We start from the raw sequence: 20,713 nt of genomic DNA on the forward strand, positions 1-20,713 counted from the left end.
TTTTTCTTCTTAATACTCGTTAGTGGAGATTATGTATCATTTTGAGAATAAAAATAGGTGATCATTGTCGTTATCTGGAGTTGTCTCTCTAAAAGTATGTCTAAAAGTTTTAATGTATTGAGAATCATCAATGAATGACCAAAGTGGACGTTAATTTGAAGGGCCTTCATCAGAAGATTTCACTATATAATGTTCTATTCTACTTTCAATGCAATTTCGTGCACCCATTGAAGATTCTCTAGATTACTTCCATAGTTTCCCATTCTAGTACTTTATTTAATGTAAAATGTTTCTGACCCTGCTCCATGGTTGTTTATTTTTTCTAATCACCTTGATTGTGTTCATGATATTCACTAATCTATACTGATCCATTTCAACTAATTGGCCATACATACAGCTCCTGGAGCGAACCATGACCAGTGACAAAAGCTGTCGTTGGTCGTACACTGACCTAATTTTTATGCAGGCAGGGTTTCTCTCACCGGCCATGGTTCGGTTCGGGAGCTGTACTTGTTTTCCATTATTCTGGTTTTTTTATTACATCGCTATTTGATTTTGTCTACATTTATATGTTTCATTTCCATTCTCTTCATATTAGTTCAACTTTAATGTCATATAACTACAATTGACACAGCAAATAACTGATTTTCTTTTTTGTTAGTGTTCATTTGTATCTTCTATGTTCACTTATATCTTTCAGAACTACCAAAGGCATTTGTCATTACGAGCAATTGGAACAGAGGATTTCAGTGTACTAGGCGATGCTGACTCTTTAGCATTAGACCAAGCGAGAGACCATGAGGAGCCAGTGCCTCCAGAGCCAATTATTCCAGCAAGGAGGGGTAGAAAACGAAAAGTTGTTGAAGAACCTGTAAGTGTGCCTTCTGCTTTATTTACATTTATAATTTCTTTAAATCATTGACTATAATATTCATAAAACTAATATTTCAGAGTCAAACACCTCTTCATATTCAAGAAGATCCACAACCTCAGCCCCTTCTTCACTCTGAAGATTCAATGCATAGTATGTTGCCACAAACTCCTTACCCTACAGCACATACACCATTACCTCCTCAACAAATGCCTTACCCTTCGATACCCACCCCAGGACCCCCTCAAACTCCATATCCCATGTCACAAACACCCATTCCTCCTCAATCACCATATCCTGTTGCACACACTCCATTACCACCTCAATCGCCCTATCCCACTGCGCATACGCCTGGACCACCTCTGACTCCTTATCCAATGGCACATACTCCAGGTCCACCAGGGACACCATACCCTTCGGCACCTACCCCCCTCCCACCTCATACGCCTTATGCACAACCAATGACGCCAATGATGCCTACGCAGGAACTGAGACAAGACTTGATACCTCCCCATACTCCACAAGGTAATTACATTTATATACTTTGACGAGCTTCTGCAAAATAATTATTTAGTATTTCTTAACTATAATATTTTCAATTTAAAGATGTGTTGTCAAAACAATAATAAAAACTTTACCGCAAAAGTTTTGCAATGCCCATTTTCATATTTGATTTTCTCGTGAACGGATCAATGGATTCTGCTATTTTTTTATTATTCTAGATTTTTTTTTGGTATTTACACTGTTGAGCAAAGGTTTACTCAAACTTCTTTTTTGAGCTTATACCGGGTGGAAGAAAAGAAATGTTTTTATGTTAAGTTTGAGAATAGAGAGGAAAAGGTACAAAAGTGGGTAGGTATACATCAATATCATGTTGTAATGTCATGTTTTGTGAACATGTTCTTTTTTAATTTTCCTGATTTCTTTAAAAATCAAGAAAGTAGACGGTTTTACCCTTTGACAACTGAAACTATACTAAATTAACAATAAAAAATAACAACAGTTAACAAAAGTTTAAAAACAGAAAGGAACATAATGCAAACTAATATCGCGTGTTCTCCCTCTAATTCTAATAACAGCTTTACATCGTCTAAGGAATGCTAGATATTAAGCAGGCTATTTGATTTTGGTCTAAGCAGTAACCATAGTTTATTGCAGGGAAACAGTATGGAGCTGGCGAAGTTTTAATTATCTACCTGCAATATCCCGTAAGTGATCAATAGAATTCATATCAGGACTGTGAGGGGGCCAATTCAATATCTGAATATTTACCTCACTTAAATATTGAGTAATGACACGCGATACGTGAGGAGGCCTTGCCTTATCATGCATTAAGATGAAATAATTTCCTATGTAACGTTGAAAGTAACAAAGTGTTCCTGTAATCTGCCTTTCGTTATTTAAAGTCTCCACGTAAAAACACCAAATCCATTCTTTCTGTCAAAAGAATTCAACCCAAAAACATCACAGAACCCCCATTAAACAAATCTCAGTGTATCTTATGTTGAGTCGATAAATATCTCTTATAAGTTCTGATCAGATCTGTTTACGTTATGTCTTTGTTTTTAAAGATCTGTTTGTTGTCATTTCTTCAAAAAATTCAAAAACAAAATGTTTACAAATAATAAGACTACATGATTTTGATGTATACCCACCCAACCTTGTCCTCCCTACAGGGTGTCTCAAACAAAAGAGAAACATTTCTTCTCTTCTATCCTTTATAAGCTCAAAACAAAATTTTTAGTAAACACAAAAAAAATCTGTATGTACACACCTGTGCATTAGCCGTCAACGCCCTTCCGGTAGAGATCTATGAGGAAGTATCACTGAGCCACAAGCCCTTATCCCTTGTCATATTGCTCCCCCATAGGTTGATCAGATACCAGCATATTTCAGTCTCAGATTCATATTAGAATTTTAAACTGATGCGTTAGCCTTTTTTATTTTTCTGTTCACCGGGCCAGGAATCAAACTCACGTCCACTAGAACACCTAGTAGTGAAGCCAAGTGAGGTCGACCGCCTGCCTCGCATGGTTGTCCGACTGACCGACAAAAAAATCAATAAAAAAATAGCTGAATCCATTGATCCGTTCACAAGAAAATCAAATATGAAAATGGGCATAATTTTTGGTGGTGCCAAACTTTTGCGGTTAAGTCTATTTGAAATACATGGACTGACCTTAGAGTTATGAGATTGATGAAGGGTTGTATGAAGTCAAAGTGTTGCATTATAATCAATCTACTATGATAAAAAGGTACATCCTCGGATTGTGCTCTTCACTGTGTTCAATTTGTTTTTAAAAAGAATGTACAAATTTAGGGAGTAGATTCTTGTAAAACATTCACTAAAAATTTACCAACTATGTATAATGAACTTTTTTAATTTTCAGGTATGATGTCAGGTGTTTTATTACCTCCTTCGACGCCAGGTATGATGTATCCACAAACTCCAGGATATCCTGCGCCACCCACACCTTTACATCATATGGATGAGATGCCTCATTTACCTGCCGATCAAGTAAGTTATTTTTTAAATTGCAATCAAGATTATATTTTCATGTACATATACTCAAAGAACGAAATAATTGGCAGTGAATTGTTGCATGAAATATTACTTATTGCTTACTAAAATAATAGTATAATTATAAAATAGAATTATACACGTAAAATTATAGTATAATTTTACACGCCACTGAAATTACTCCTCTTTCTCCTCAAATTCCGTAATGATCCACGAACTTCGAAGTGAATCACTGACAACTATTTCATTCTCATGACTATATAATGAATGAACCAACTTATTTTGATAAAATTTTAAGGTACATTCTATACTACAAGAGCAAGAAACTCTTAATGGTGTACCCCCGATGACGCCGGCGCATACCAGTGAAGATCTTATGAGAGAACACATTAGTACACCCATGGCGCATTCGTCTGGTATTACCACTGGTTTACCGTTGGAGCCATTGGATAATTTCCAGAATGAACTACCACCCATGGAAAATATGGGATATGATCAGGTACAGTATAAAAATATTTTATAATGTATTTAAGTAGAATTTTTGTTAATTTCTAATTGAAGTAACATAGACTGACTCTATCCTAAATTATTTGCTTTTAATGAGGGGACGTGCTTATAAAAGTATTAAATGCACTTGAGAAATTACAATTACTAATTAAAAAATTGAAACAGTTTTAAAACTGGACCATCACAATCATGACTAGAGCAGTTTTGAATGATTGTGTTACTGCGATGGGGAAGGTAATGGAAAACCACCCCATCAGAAATTTCCTAGAACAGTTATCATGACAGACTGGTGACAAACATATACTTATTGATACTGATCATGGTGTTTGGATCCCAAAACCCGACAGGGGAGGGTACTCACAATCCAATAGTAGGGCCTCGCAGGTCGTAATTCAGCGAAATCCATATGACCTAAAAAAAGGAACCAATTCCTAAACACTTAAGGATCAAAATGTACGAAAGCGATAAAACCCATAACATTATAAGAGAGAGGAAAATATCAAAATTAGACATAGCGGGAATTAGTGAAACTCACTGGCCAAACTCTGGATATACTTGGATATAAAGTTTATTGTCCTGGAAACAACACACCAGATCACAAAAACGGCACTGCAATAATAGTTGTCCCACATATCAATCCGGCAGTGAAATCTTTCATTCCCAATTCAGATAGAATTATGCTTTTACAAATTCGAGCAACACCAGTGGATATTAACATCCTACAGATATAGGGGTGTATTCTGTAACATTTCGGTTAAATTTAAGTGGCCTCTAAAATTTAACTTTTAACGGTCCTCTAAAACTTTTAGGTTAGATTGACATTCTATAAACACATATTATAGAGGACCGCTAAAATAATTTTTTTAGAGGAATGCTCTAAAAGGTTTTGGAACAATTACGGCAACGTCGCACGTTGATCGTTTTTTAACTACATACTTTTAACCTAGAAATTGACCGAAAACGTGACTTTCAAAGGCCGAAAATCTTAATAAAGAAGAAGAAATTGACAGTTTTTCTAGAAAATAATATTTATTTTATTTAATTATTATTTTTTAGTAAAACTTATATTTTCCTATTAAACATTTTTATTTATAAAGTTATACATTAAAATATTGCTGAAAAATTACATATAATATTTCTTCACCCCTTCTTCACTAATTTTGGTCAAATGGTCTTTTTTCAATTATTACATTAAGGTCATCTTCATAATCTGCATCTTGTTCTAAACCTTATGGAACTTAATCTGTATAAACATTTGATACGTTTTGAAATGTTCCACAATAATTTTAAATAAATTTACCTGCATTAATAGGATTTAATTGCTTTGACCAACATCTTGATTTCAACACTTTTTCAATCAATCACATTTCTACACTAGGTTCGCTTTCAAGATGCAGTAGAAATAAACAAACCAAGACACGTTAAATACTACTAGGAGCACTCCCGAATCATAATTTACTATGTATAAACTTTGGAAATCATGATTTGGGATTTACAATGTATATACATCGTAAATTATGATTCGGTTATGCCCCTAGTGGCATTTACGTGTCTTGGTTTGTTTATTTCTACTGCATCTTGAAAGCGAACCTAGTGTAGGTAGGTACTACATACATAGGTACCTACTTCCTTTGAAATGGTAATTGTAGTTACTTTCAGGTCAATTACTTTTTGTTTTTGTTGTAATCTGAGTAATTCAGCTCTACAAAAAGAAACAAAAATTTGAATTTTGTTATAGATGTAGTATGAGTGTAGTGTGTCGATAGTAAAGTAAACTGAGACTTACCTTTCATTATTATTTTTATTACTCCTTAACCAAATACATTTTAAAAAGCCATTTGTCAGTTTTAAATGTTTATCTCCATTATAATACATAAATAACAAACTACTATTCATATAAACATAACCAAACCAAAATAATCAAACCAAATTTAACGGACCGCTAACAATTTAATGGGTACTTTTTGACATCGTCTAAAATATTTTTATTTAGCGGGAGTTTTAACGGTTTAGGTTATGATTTTAAGGGATGCATGATTTACAGAATACCAAAATATCCTTAGCTGACGTAAAAATTTTAGAGGCCTCTAAAATTTAACGGAAGTGTTACAGAATACACCCCATAAGCGCCAATGGCAGATAAATAGGCTTACCATAATTAAGAAAAGCCAAACCGGGACTCAGAAGAGGAAGAGGCTCATGTTCGTTTTGCCTTTCGCTTAATTTGTATTTTTCATATTTGAAATTCAATGCAAAAATGCAATGTTGTTGCAAACAACATTAAAAATTTGTCCAGTTTTATTATTTGGCACCTCAATGCTGCTTGTGAAAATGGGTGAATAGCTAGACCCATTTCTCGGAGTTACTAGCTTCATTAGAATTTTGAAAGAAGCCTTTTGCCAATAACACCTCATTAAATAGCTCATCAATCATTATTTGGGTTTTCGATTGAGGTTTTCGCATTTTATTTATATTTTCTGCTGCTTTTTCGACTTCATTTCAGTTAAGCTAATTTTTCAAGCAGATCCACTCAAAATCTTCGGCTCTGTCGAAGCCTTTTCCCGCAATTCTACATACGAAATGCAGCGCTCATAAAAAGCGTGAACGTCACTCATGAAGTTTTCAACATTTATGGAATCTTCCAATTTATTTAAGAGTTGTTTAGCTGCTTGTGGAAGAAATTTTTTTTCCATCCTGTTTTGAACATTAGTTTGTAACTTTGTCAACTCCATACCTGTCGCAGTTGAGTTAGTGTTGTCCATAGACTAGAAATCAAAAGTAAAGTGCTCCAATTTCTGTTGTGAAGAACAACTGTCGCAATGCGAGAGGGCAGTTTACTGCAAGGAAATAAGGTGTCAGGCCTTTGTATAGCTGCAGGATCCTTTCCACAGCTGGTAATAAAGACAGAAATCTTGTATTTCCATGTTTCAATAATTTTTTGTACTCGATGTCAGCTGTCTCATACAACTCTTTTAATTTTGTAACGTGTGCAGTATATTTACAAAAATATTTTTTTAAAACGCTAGCCTCTATTTCGACAGGAAAACCATCAATTGCATGTTGGATTGTATTGTGAACGATATACGCGCTGTAACCAATGCCTTTTATGTTAACGCCGAGACCTTCCTTGAGCCTGAAATAGATGTTGTTGGTGCCTCTTCTGTTTACCTCTCCAAAATTCCTATTACAGTTATCACCACAGCAAGCAGCCACCTTGTTTTTTATTTCATGTTTTTTATTACCATGTTATTCATGTTATTTATATAGATTTCAGACCTTTCTTTGGCAACAGATCCAAAATCGAGTAACTTTACAGATAATATACCTCTCTCAGATACAGAGTACCTAGCAACTATCAGTGCCAATTTAATATCGCGTCTGTTTGATGTATCTGTTGAAATGCTCAAAAAATTATATTGTTTTAGCTCGTTGTGTAGTTCATCTCTTGCCATCGCACAACAGTGCGATCAGTCCCGTGATGATCGCTTCACACTTGGTACCGCAGACCGAATTTGGGCTCAAACAGTTTCAATATTAATTTTGAGAAGCAAGATGGAAGAATGCATCCGCAGACTCGTCTGCGGTTGTATCATCACGAGCTGACCACACATCTGTACAATCTGACAAGCCAGAGCTGGCGCGTGACCTTGAGCGAAAATACACAGCAAGAAATACACAATACGAGAAGGTCAGCCGCCAGTTCTCGTTTGTCAGATTGTACACATCTGTAAATCGTTACACGTCTGTGTTAATTCTCGGGAGACGCAATGTCTACTTTGAATTCACTGCGAAAACTAATGCGTCCTAGGGGTCAGATGTGTGGAGAGGCATCGGACGTTCGCACCGAAATCCTTTGATCTGTGCTGGAAAAACCGACAACTATCGGATATTTCGCGGACGCGTCCGCCGACGTGATATTATATAAACAAAATACGATCAAATTACCCCATGTACACATCTGCCGATGCATCCACAAATGTCGTCCGAGGACGCGCCTGTCGATGTGTAGAGGAGCCATCATGTCCGTAGTAACTGATGTAGAAGCTTGGCGAACTCCGTTTCGCAAGTCATCATTCAAAACATATCTGCGTTTTCTAACCTCTCTTGAATGAAACACCACAGTGCATTTCAGACATTGGAAAATGAACTTCTTGGAGGCCAAGTCATTGGTAAAGGATATTTTGAAGAACCTCGCCCAATTTCGCCCAGAAGATTTCATTCACGCGGGTGCGGACAGTGAGAGCAAAATCGGATGGAGCGCCATTTTGTTGAAAATAAAGTGTTAGCAGTTCCCTGAGCTGTCAAAGAGACTTTCCGGCCACCCTGTACATACACTGCTTGTTACATATTTGTCACTGTATTGTATTGTTTTTTACTTAAAATTTTCAGATAAGTTACTGATCAAATTAATTTTTTTTAGAACCAGATGGCGAATATGGGATATGATGAACATGTGGTAGCTGGTAATATGTCCGAAAGGGTGCAATCACCTTGGGCAGGAGATTATGATTATGACAATGGACCAGTAAGTTGCCCACTTACATTAAATATAAACCTGAACTAATTTAAATAATTATTTTGTAACGATTCTAATCTCACAATTTTCTTTTAAGCTTGAAGAACAACAAGTTGATGAAACTGATGAACAGTTTGCAGAAAGGGTTTTAAATAAGAGAGCATATCAAATGTTTCAAGTTGTTAAACAAAGGTTTAACCACACGGATAAGGTCATTTTAGAAGAACTTACTCATCGAAATAATAAAAAATTGGTAAGAAATTGTATTATTTATTTTGTAAAAAATTTAGTAATATGGTTTAATTTTAAGTATTGATATGACCCAAGATAGAATTGTGTGGAGAAATGCAATTAGGGAAGCCAACCCCGCATAGGGATAAGGCAAAGAGAATGGTTTAATTTTAAGTTTAAAAAATAAGTTCCATTTTTTGTCGGCACCATTGAAAATTTGCCAATATCACTATTAATTTACCTCATCTCTTTTGTATCTACACTGTTGTGCGAATTAATGTGAACACAACTATAATTGAAAATCAAACATTTAATAGTAGTTATAGGCAAAGAAAACGAGAAAATACCACCATTTAAATTGTTTTATTAGCAATATGTTCGTCCGCTGCTTTTATAACTTCTTGAACGCATCTGATCAAGAATCAAGAAGTTTTTTACGGTTTTTGGAAAATTCTGGTCCCAAAATCACATATCTGGATTACAGTTTCAAGTTTTCTTTTTAGTTTTTGTTGTGTAATGTATTTTATGAATATATTTTACCATACCTCCCAGATTTACATTCGTATTAAGATCCAGTGGATTTCTTGAACATTCAAGGAACAATATTTTTGTCCTTGAAACAATTCATAAGTAGGTACTTTGCACACACAACATGGGAGCCGAATTTTGAAAAACTGAGAACAAAATCTTGTTAAAAAAATTGTCATTCAATCTCATCTGTCTTCTTCCTTTCTAGTATTTCCATACAATATATTATGTTATATTCTTATTTCACATCTCATTTTGTCGAATGGTATGATCTGTGAATTTCTATTCAAGCTTTCTATATTTCATATTTCTTAGTTTTGATACTTCTCTAATCTGATCCAAGTCCATTTCTTGCTGGGTTTTTTCCTATAAAAAAATATTCATTATCCCTCGTTTGTTGCGAAGTTTGATAGCGTATAATCTCTTTCATTTCTGGTACCCAATCCATACTTTCCTATGTAAATGTTTTTCATCGCCCTTTTTTTTTTATATCTATATTAATCATTGAAGTCACCTACTATTATTGTGATATTATTTTTATTTGTCATCTGGGTGAATTGATGCTGGCTCATATTAGTGTAAATTTCAGACTCATAGTTTTGTTGATTTTGGTGATAATGTAGAAACATCGGTTTGAAATACTTTTGAGCTGTTACTTGGTTATCTAACCTTTTGTTAATTAGAATTCCTACTCCTCTTGATGTTATAGATGTTCGTTATATGATGTTCATTTACCTTACAAAATAGTTTGTGACCAGCTTTTAATATTAGACACTGTTCTTTTGTGCTTCTGATTTCCGATAGATCTACTGTGTCCCATTTTATTTTCTCCAGTTCGTGTTAAGTTCTTCTCTTATGTTTTCATTACCTATTGACTTTGCGTTGTAAGTTGCTCTATAAAGTTGGCAACCGTGATCGTTTTCAGGTATTCTTAGCATCCCCTGCTCAAGTACTTATCTAGCTACTGTCTTGACCAGAATTACTCGTGCTGCTGGGGATTAGAGCCCGTTTACTTACTTGTAAGATAATTTTGGAAGGATTTGGCCCTAAACCATGATGTTGGCCCGACATTTTGGTGAATGTGATCTTCGGTCGCCTGACATCTTTTCAACCGCCCGCTCTGGAGCAGACGCTGCTGTTTTTGAGTTAGGCTGTGCTTATTTTTAATAGCGGCAATTTTCGCCATATCACGATACTTTTCTTGACTTCATACTGCATTTTTATACTTTCCTAAGGCACACCTACTATATCCCCCCAGTTTCGCTGCTGCCTAGTGGAGGACTGTTTATTAAATATATTTGTAGCTAACCCTCCAATCCGCGGTTCACTATCCGCCACCGATAACCCCACGGGTAGCCTGTAGCCAAGCCTCCATGTTTATTTCGAAAATGTTATTAACGTGTCAGACAATACTTATTTTAATATGGTCTCAGACACAGCATTAGTATCACGCGTGTGCCACCTAAGACACTGAGACCTGTCCACAAACTAGGGATGGTATCACTGACAAGTATTTCATATTTCTTGTATACTTTGTGATTGAACAATGTTTATTAAAACGATAATTTAATTTCAGGCTGCACAAAAATTCTACAGTCTATTGGTTCTCAAAAAATTCCATGTCTTGGAACTAGAGCAACAAGAAGCCTATGGTACAATTAGTATTTATAAAGGACCTAAATTCGACAACCCTTCAATGTAAACCAATCCGCTTTGTTAGTTGTTTTAAATTTTAGATAAAGATTCTTTTCATTTTAATATCATCTTTTGATACATCTATTATGATGAAAGTACAAAATATAAAAATAAGTCTGTTGTTTGGGGTAAGAAAATCATTGCAAATATTTTAATCTCTCGAACAATGTTGCGTTTAAATCTTTTACAAAATTTGATGTTTATACAGGGTTGTAAAAAAGTATAGTTTTGATTTTGTAAAAGATCTTACAAGTATTGTATATAATGTTTACAACTAAACTGACGAGAATGACCCGATTTTGGCTGTTTTAAAATTATTTTATCTATTTTTTCTTTTTACTGCTACAGTTTAAAGCATATTCTTCTTTTTTGAAAATTCTTTATATATTATATTAATAGCGAATACTATCTTTACACTCTAAAAAGTGAAACAGTTCTCATTTATTGAATATGCTTATATTATAGATATCAGTTAAAAAATTATTGCTGATTTTTGAATGGCAAATACCAATTTATTTTTTTAGTTGCATATACACTGCGCGTCAGGAAAAACGGGCACCCCAAAAAAATGGGTAATTTTTTATGTCTCGTATCTCCTAAACCTGTTGTCTGATGTAAGTAATTTTTTTAATATGTTATAGCCTTATTCTTTAACAATATCGCTGTAATAATATTATTGCTGAACAGTTAAATTTTAATTGTATACCGGGTGTACGAATCAAACTGTTTTTTTCTCAAAGTTAGCATCACCCTGTGGAATATTCTAGCATTTGTAAAATACTAAAATTAAAACCCAACTATAGCCTCATGTTTTCTCAATATTTTGATTTTTGATTCATTTGCTTATGTTGGATAATAAATAAGTTAGGTACTACAACTAGCCATATTTTTCTTTAAGACAGGGTGTTTTTAAATAAATATGGCAAATTTTAAAGAGCAATTCTGCATGAAAAAAAAAAACAATGACAGTTTGCTTTATAAACGTATGTCCGGAAATGCTTCGTTTCCGATATAGAGGGTGTTGAAATTTTTCTTGCAAACTGGCGATTTATTAATTGCTTGAAAACCGGTTGAGGTATGCAAATGAAATTTGGTGGCTTTTAAGACGAAGTTATTGCACATTTTTTGACATACCAGTAAGAATTTAATATTCACCATTGGCGCGCATACGGGTAATATGACGGCTCTTATTACCCGTATGCTCGCCAATGGTGAATATTAAATTCTTAATTGTATGTCAAAAAATGTGCAATAACTAAGTCTAAGAACTCACCAAATTTCATTTGCATATCTCAACCGGTTTTAAAGCAATAAATAAATCATCAGTTTGTAAGAAAAATATCAACATCCTCTATATCGAAAACGAAGCATTTGCGGAGATACGTTTATGAAGCAAACTCATTATTTTTTCATGCAGAATTGCTCCTTAAACTTTGCCATATTTATTTAAAAACACTCTGTATTAAAGAAAAACAAGGATAGTTGTTAAAGTACCAACTTTTTTATTATCCAACATAAGCGAATGAATCAAAAAACAGAATGTTGAGAAAATATGAGGCTATAGTTGGGTTTTAATTTTAGTATTTTACAGATGCTAGAATATTCCACAGGGTGATGCAAACTTTGAGAAAAACACAGTTTGATTCTTACACCCGGTTTACATTCAAAATTTACCGGTTTAGCAATAATGTTATTACAACGATATTATTAAAGAATAATTATATAATTGATTAACAAAATCACTTACATCGGACAACAGCTTTAGAAAATATGAAACATCAAAAATGACCCATTTTTAAGGTGGGCGGTTAATTTTCGCCCAGAGTGTATTATAGAATGGTTTTAAGGAAGTTCTAAACATTTTAAACTATAGTTGGGAAATGTAATTTTTAGCACTCTATTTTATGAAAACCTAAGATTGATGAGATTTTACGTCATTTTCCTGAGGAAAGTTAAATGGATATGGGCGAAAGAAAGCTTAGACAGATATAAATATAATACAAGTTTAAATTACAAGTGATCGTTGTTTAAAATGATCAAGGTATGTCAGTTTGAATTTGAATTCAAGAATATAATTATTCAGAACAAAAATTTTATAATCATTGTAAGATGATGTTGTTCTGAAGCTATTTCCTTGTGGCATTTTTATGATTAATTATTTATATGGGAAATAAGCCACAATTAAAATGAAAAAAATAATTTTATTAACGTTTCGACGCCCAAATCGGGTGCCGTTGTCAAAATACAAAATATTACTAAAATAAACAAAAGTGTTGTTGTTAAGCAAAAAAATTCTTCTAATAATTTATTTAATCTCACTCATTTATATTGGCAATTCAGACATATATTATACATTTTAAAGTAGAAGACTTTAAAATGATATTGCCAATATTTATGAGTTGCGTTCCTGGGACGACTTACTGAAAGATAGTTCATTCGATTACATGAAATTAACCCCAACTCAAGAATATCCGTCATAAAAAAATTATAGCATGTGATATGTCTTTAAAAAGACAACCAAATGCAACGACAGTAAAATTCTCGAGTTAGAGATTTCATAGTAAATCACAAGGGAAAACCAGGAAAAAAAAAACCCTGTGATACTATCCCGACATCGTAAGTATTTGGTCTTACATTAATTTACTCTCAAAAAATAATACCAAATTCTGACTTGTAACATGTTTAAATTATAAATAATATTAATAATACTAGATATATAAGTAATACTAAAATATAAAATATGTACTAGCTCGATATTATTGACTTACTAATCTTGGTATTTTCTTTCTATTGACTTACTAATCTTGGTATTTTCTTTCTATTGACTTCCTCTTTCAGTATGGGTAACCACATCCTACTGCATTCTACCGAGGAATTTGCGACACAATTGGTTTCATTTAGCATAATTAGAGCCGCTTCTTTGATTTTTCTCTTTTTACTATCTGATTCTTTCAGGACTATACTTGAATCTCTCCACTGAACTCTATGTTCATTATCCCATGCGTGTTGACATATTTGAGATCTCTCAAATTCTCTATTTTTAATATAAGATTGATGTTCACTTATTCTAACGTCTAATGGTCTTGATGTCTCACCTAAATAAAATTGTTCGCATTCACGAGGTATTTTATAAATGCAATTCTTTGTTCTTTCTTGATCATTGTTAGGTTTAGTTTTAGATAGAATAGATCTCAATGTGTTTGTTGTTTTGAATGTTGTTGAAATGTTGAATTTATTTCCTATTGTTTTAAGTTTCTCGGATAGTCCTTTTATATATGGTATTGATATTTTCCTCGTATTATTTCTGGTGAATGTTGTAGGATCCCGTTCTAAGTTGTTCTGTTCCATTCGATCCAATCTTGACAATTCCTTATTTATAAACGATAAAGGATAATCATTTTTTAATAAAACAGATGTTAACAATTGTTTTTCTGCTAAAAAGGAATTTTCGTTAGAACAAGTAAATTTGGCTCTATCATATAAGGATTTAATGATTCCCTTTTTAACGTTGATGTTGTGATTTGACTTGTAATTGAGATATCTGTTGGTGTGTGTTGGTTTTCTATACACTTGAGTCTCATATCATATGTTTTGATCTCAAAGAAGGATATTGGATATGAGACTCAAGTGTATAGAAAACCAACACACACCAACAGATATCTCAATTACAAGTCAAATCACAACATCAACGTTAAAAAGGGAATCATTAAATCCTTATATGATAGAGCCAAATTTACTTGTTCTAACGAAAATTCCTTTTTAGCAGAAAAACAATTGTTAACATCTGTTTTATTAAAAAATGATTATCCTTTATCGTTTATAAATAAGGAATTGTCAAGATTGGATCGAATGGAACAGAACAACTTAGAACGGGATCCTACAACATTCACCAGAAATAATACGAGGAAAATATCAATACCATATATAAAAGGACTATCCGAGAAACTTAAAACAATAGGAAATAAATTCAACATTTCAACAACATTCAAAACAACAAACACATTTAGATCTATTCATCTAAAACTAAACCTAACAATGATCAAGAAAGAACAAAGAATTGCATTTATAAAATACCTTGTGAATGCGAACAATTTTATTTAGGTGAGACATCAAGACCATTAGACGTTAGAATAAGTGAACATCAATCTTATATTAAAAATAGAGAATTTGAGAGATCTCAAATATGTCAACACGCATGGGATAATGAACATAGAGTTCAGTGGAGAGATTCAAGTATAGTCCTGAAAGAATCAGATAGTAAAAAGAGAAAATCAAAGAAGCGGCTCTAATTATGCTAAATGAAACCAATTGTGTCGCAAATTCCTCGGTAGAATGCAGTAGGATGTGGTTACCCATACTGAAAGAGGAAGTCAATAGAAAGAAAATACCAAGATTAGTAAGTCAATAATATCGAGTTAGTACATATTTTATATTTTAGTATTACTTATATATCTAGTATTATTAATATTATTTATAATTTAAACATGTTACAAGTCAGAATTTGGTATTATTTTTTGAGAGTAAATTAATGTAAGACCAAATACTTACGATGTCGGGATAGTATCACAGGTTTTTTTTTTCCTGGTTTTCCCTTGTGATTTACTATGAAATCTCTAACTCGAGAATTTTACTGTCGTTGCATTTGGTTGTCTTTTTAAAGACATATCACATGCTATAATTTTTTATGACGGATATTCTTGAGTTGGGGTTAATTTCATGTAATCGAATGAACTATCTTTCAGTAAGTCGTCCCAGGAACGCAACTCATAAATATTGGCAATATCATTTTAAAGTCTTCTACTTTAAAATGTATAATATATGTCTGAATTGCCAATATAAATGAGTGAGATTAAATAAATTATTAGAAGAATTTTTTTGCTTAACAACAACACTTTTGTTTATTTTAGTAATATTTGGTATTTTGACAACGGCACCCGATTTGGGCGTCGAAACGTTAATAAAATTATTTTTTTCATTTTAATTGTGGCTTATTTCCCATATAAATAATTAATCATTGTAAGATGATATTCCATCATACATTTACTTCTAAACAAAACTTTTACAGTTATCTTTCGCTTCTTTCTTTCGATTTTACTCTCCAACGCGATAACTGTTCACAGTGATTACCTCAATACTCATTTATAAAGATAGTGCCAAAGGGCCTGGATATTTCCCAATTTTATGTTAAAAAATCTTTAGAAATCCTAAACAGGACGAACAGATATTTTAATTTAAATATTTAAACTCTTTATTAAAAACAATTTTTCTCTTGCTGAAGTTTCTGCATTAATTTGTGGAAACTTATGCTTTTTGAAAGAAAATATGCTTGCTTGACATGACAATAAACTGCACGTTTGTTTTGTAGAATTAATTATCTTGTAAAATCATTCTGTTTATGGCAGGATCACATGATTACTGTAGTTCTGAGTTCTATTGGTATTAAAACTTACTATCTATTAATCTTCGAAGACCTTTAGCTGTATTTAACTAGATTATTGATTATATGTCCGCATACACATAGCCATCTTCTATTTCTTCGAGTGCTTCCCTGAATAATTGATTAGTAGTGGCGACAGAGTAGAACGTTGAAGCACTCCAATTTTTTACGGAAATCTCTCTATATAGAGATGGATATTATTCTGTTATACTGGATTATTAATCCAGTATTTTGGTCATCAGGCTCATTCTATAAGTTTTTAATGCTTGACTGTATCGAATATCTTTATGAAGTCAATGCAAATGTGTCTCACGTCCTTTGGATCAAAACCTGAATACCAACAGTGCGTCTTGCGTGCCAAGACGTTTTTATAACTAAGTTTTGTTTCAGAAATATTTTGTTCTAAAATTAAGTATTCTTTATTTGATCAAAAGTCGTAAAAAATAGTTTATGATAAAATTGCACTAGCATTTTCATTGCGTTTGTTTAAATGATGATACAGAATTAAGAAGTAATATTGAGCTGCGTTTATCTTGTGTCGCCTTTAATAACCACAGCAAAATTTATCAAAACAAAGACTCATTAAGACAAAGTGTGCAGTATATTGCCACGCAAACACATTTCTATTTATATATTCGGTAATTATAAACTTTTTATCGGTTAAAATATTCGCTATGATTAGTTAACCGAACTTACGAAAATATGTAGTACTTTCAATTTATCTACTTATACATTTTTAGAGGTGTTCTTTATATATAAATAAAAAAATTGTACATACACTTTATTTTTTCAAATGTAGGGAACAAACTGTTCGATAACAAGTATCTACCAAAGTTTTGCATGTTTTTATTTTTGAAAAAAAAAACTAATGTATTACCACCATTTTTAATAAAAAAAAAATAAATGATTTAAAAAAAAAAGAAAATGTAATACATTAGTTTGAGTTTTATGATCATGTACGCTTTCTGTTTTATAAACGTTGGATTATTTCTTTATTATTGGGGAAATATTTCTTTGTAATGTTTTTAATATCCTGTTAAAACAGTGAGCTCTTTGATATAATCCTCGTTAAGCGGAAAAATTCTCCTTAGGTGGTTATTAAATATATTTTTAGTGTATGGTTTATCGTGTGGATGCTTTTTGTAAACGAAATTATTTGCATTCAGTTGGAACTTTCGATTGTGTGAGTAATTATATCAATGACAGTACCAACTGAAAATATTTTTGACATTATCTTTTTATTTGTTGAAAAATAATATGATTAAGACAAACGGAAAACGATAAAAATGAGGAAAGATGAGTAAGAGAAATAGAAGCAGAAAAATATCTGTTTTTTCCTAACTATGTATTAAAAATTTCATAATATGAAATTATATATTATATAATTTCGGAGAATTTTGTAACAAATCGTTACGAGAAATACCCCTATCAGAGGCACAGAGTGCATAAACTGTTTCCTAGACCGACGAGCCCACTGTCTCTCCACTATAGTGATCTTATTTTTCATCAAAAGTTGATAGAAGACTCATGTACTGGTTCTCGCAAAGGTACATGCCTACAGCCGGTATGGAGCTGAGTAGGCACACTGTGACACATTGCGGTGAACTTATTGTTGAGGATAAGAAGGGTTCCAGTTTCCGTTTTATAACATTTACAGCATGTGGAGCTGAGTGTTATTGCGTTTCTGGCTACTACATTTACAACATTCCAAGCTAAATGTTCATTTTGTGCGGAACGCTCACTGCGTATATCCTGAACCTTTATGAACTTTTCATAGGGACACAACTTGTCTGATTTTACTGAAAACAGCCGAGTTTCTTTTTGGGACCCTCTTGAATGGAAAGTAAAAGTCTCGATGCACAATTACAACAGTACAGAAAGGAAAAAAATATGCTTTATAATTTGCGTAGAAAAATTCCATCAATGCTAAACGTTATTGTAACATTTTAGGAAAATCAATGGCAGATATCGAGCACTACTTAATGCCATGTGTAAATTTTTTTTACTTTTTTCTCTCTGGTTTAGAATGCCACTAGCTTAGTCACTGTCGTAGGGTTGTCCCTTTACAACCAATAATAAACTAAATACTATTGCAGTCGTGCAACCTGTCTACAAGTCCCACAGTAGAAATTCAGAAGAATAACTACACTGAGGGCCGAACCTTGTTGAAAACTAGTAATCTATTGGTTGAGACAAAAACTAGTAATCTATTGGTCGAGACAATAAGTATGTATTACATTTCGTCTCAACGGCGAAGGTAAGCGCCAGCATCTCCCGTGCTCGGCCGATGTTTCTAAAATTTTGAGCAACTTTTGAGCCAAATATTCGTTGCATATTGTAAGTGTCCGAATTTTAGGGGTCACAGTACTCATTTTTATTATCTGTGTATAAGCTATCTGCTGTAGCAGGATTAATGAATAAATATACTTGTTTGCTAAAATTAAAATCAAAAAGAGACTAAGAACTTTAAACTACTGCACTGCATAAATATTTCAGGGAAAGAAATTGCTTCTCGAATTAGACATTTTTGAATAAGCCAACCTTGTTGAATTTCATCATATCCTCGTTCTAAAAATGTAAAAACTGAAATATTGTTTTTTGTATTCTTGCAGTACCTTTACCATATTTTCGCATTTATTTAGCCAGATATCAGTAATACGGCTGTGAAGAAAAATGGTGTGTATCGCTTCTCTATGACTTTTTTTGAAAATTTATTATTATGGAAAGTAAAAAAAATTCTCAAAGAAGTACATAGTCGTCAATATGTTGAATAAACATGCATTTAATAACCACACTCTTTGCGAAAACGGATGCAAAACATTGTAAATGATTATTTTTGTATATAGATAATTCCAAATGAACTTTGCACCGTTTTCTGTTGATCTCTAGAATTTTTCTTTTAGCTAGGTATTTGTTACGTTTTTTGATACAGTGAAATAGTACTAATGTAACTCTATAAAGTAATACTTATCTATGTACGTCGTTTTTTCTTGCCAGGTATAGTTAGTTACATTGAAAATATCTTTGTTAAAAATCATTGTATCTTACAAAAAAAAAATGGTTTCTATTGAAATAGTCGATAAAAGAAATATCTTAACAAATTACAACTTATCCATCAATGTTTAAGGATATTAATTGGTATCGTCTATGTCAGTTGTTAATAGATACAGCTAATTTAAGTACCTGGCTCGAAAGTACTGTCACAATTGGAGTTACATAAGTCTATTTAAGATATCAATTTGTTGTTTTAGCCGTAACGTGAATAAAAAGGTAAATTTTAATCACAAATACCAATGATTAATTCATGATTAGAATTTACCTACAGTTTCTTCAATAAGTTTTGTAAATTTTTCTTTAGGTTAGATTTTAAGAAGATTTAATATTGAGGTAATATTTAAATATTGTTATTACATTAATAAACTTTATAGCTAAACTAACTTGTCGAAAATAAATGTTTGTTTTCGCAGGTCGGGTCTGTATTTTCAAAAAGAAGCTAGTTTGTCATTTTTTAACTGAATTGTTTGTAAAAAAATAATAAAAACTTTGCAGCAAAATTAATTTTTTAATATGAAAATCTCTTTTTAACCCTTTCAGTACCGATGACGAACATATCCGTCAGATATAAAATTGGCACTCCCGACGGCTGACGAATATATTCGTCAAAAGCTTAATATGATATTTATGCTAATGTCGTGTATATGTGACATCTTTAAAATCTTAACTTGATGCACAGACGGCTGACGATTGTATACGCTCAAAAAATATTCGTCCACAGACGGCTGTCGAAAAACTTCGTCACTGACGAAATTTTACGACAACCGCCGATTAAGCAGCACATGTTTGAAGTTGATGATACTCGATTCTAGATCCTGGCCCGAGGATTAGCGGCGTGTAATTTGTGTTGCCTATATAAACTTGAATCGGGAAACGGACCCTGTTTATTATTCAAAAATACTCCTTTTTAAAAGTTGCATGATAATTACACAGAGAGCATTTATGTTGAAATGTTTTAGTTTCTGCAGAAACTGATACATTTGTGCGCATTTGTTTGACATGAAAGTTTAAACTTGACTTATGTCTAAATTGTTTATCACAATGTGTGCACATATAGACGTTGCCTTTAAGCACTAAAGGGGCAATTGCATCCAATTTGTCGGGATGCGAACTTTTTACATGTCTTTTTAAATCATGTTTACGTTTATACACTTTTCCGCATTCCACGCACTTATTAATTCTTTCCACACCGAACATTTTCGTTGTCAAGAAAATGAAATACCTACTCAAAAGCAAACACAACTGTGAACAGTAGAAATTATTTAATCGGAAAATTGATCTAACGGCTTCACTGTTTAACTGGTAATTATACAAAGAGTCTACATTCTACCACATCCAATACTATTTTAATAT

At 32.8% G+C, this 20,713-nt stretch overlaps 1 protein-coding gene across 2 annotated transcripts in view; it reads left to right on the forward strand.

Annotated features, from left to right (window-relative positions):
- The window catches only part of LOC114326775 (double-strand-break repair protein rad21 homolog), a 62,982-nt gene extending 51,150 nt beyond the window's left edge, over positions 1-11,832 (forward strand). For both annotated transcript variants that reach the window (XM_028275206.2, XM_028275207.2), the window contains exons 8-14: positions 701-871; positions 952-1,396; positions 3,262-3,389; positions 3,691-3,891; positions 8,320-8,424; positions 8,513-8,668; positions 10,751-11,832. In XM_028275206.2, the coding sequence (XP_028131007.1) occupies positions 701-871; positions 952-1,396; positions 3,262-3,389; positions 3,691-3,891; positions 8,320-8,424; positions 8,513-8,668; positions 10,751-10,876 (1,332 nt within the window). In that variant the 3' untranslated portion in view covers positions 10,877-11,832. The remainder of the gene's footprint in view (positions 1-700; positions 872-951; positions 1,397-3,261; positions 3,390-3,690; positions 3,892-8,319; positions 8,425-8,512; positions 8,669-10,750) is intronic.
- Positions 11,833-20,713: the final 8,881 nt, after the last annotated feature.

The sequence above is a fragment of the Diabrotica virgifera genome, chromosome 7 (assembly GCF_917563875.1).
Source record: "Diabrotica virgifera virgifera chromosome 7, PGI_DIABVI_V3a".
In the NCBI taxonomy this organism is placed as follows: Eukaryota; Metazoa; Arthropoda; class Insecta; order Coleoptera; family Chrysomelidae; genus Diabrotica; species Diabrotica virgifera.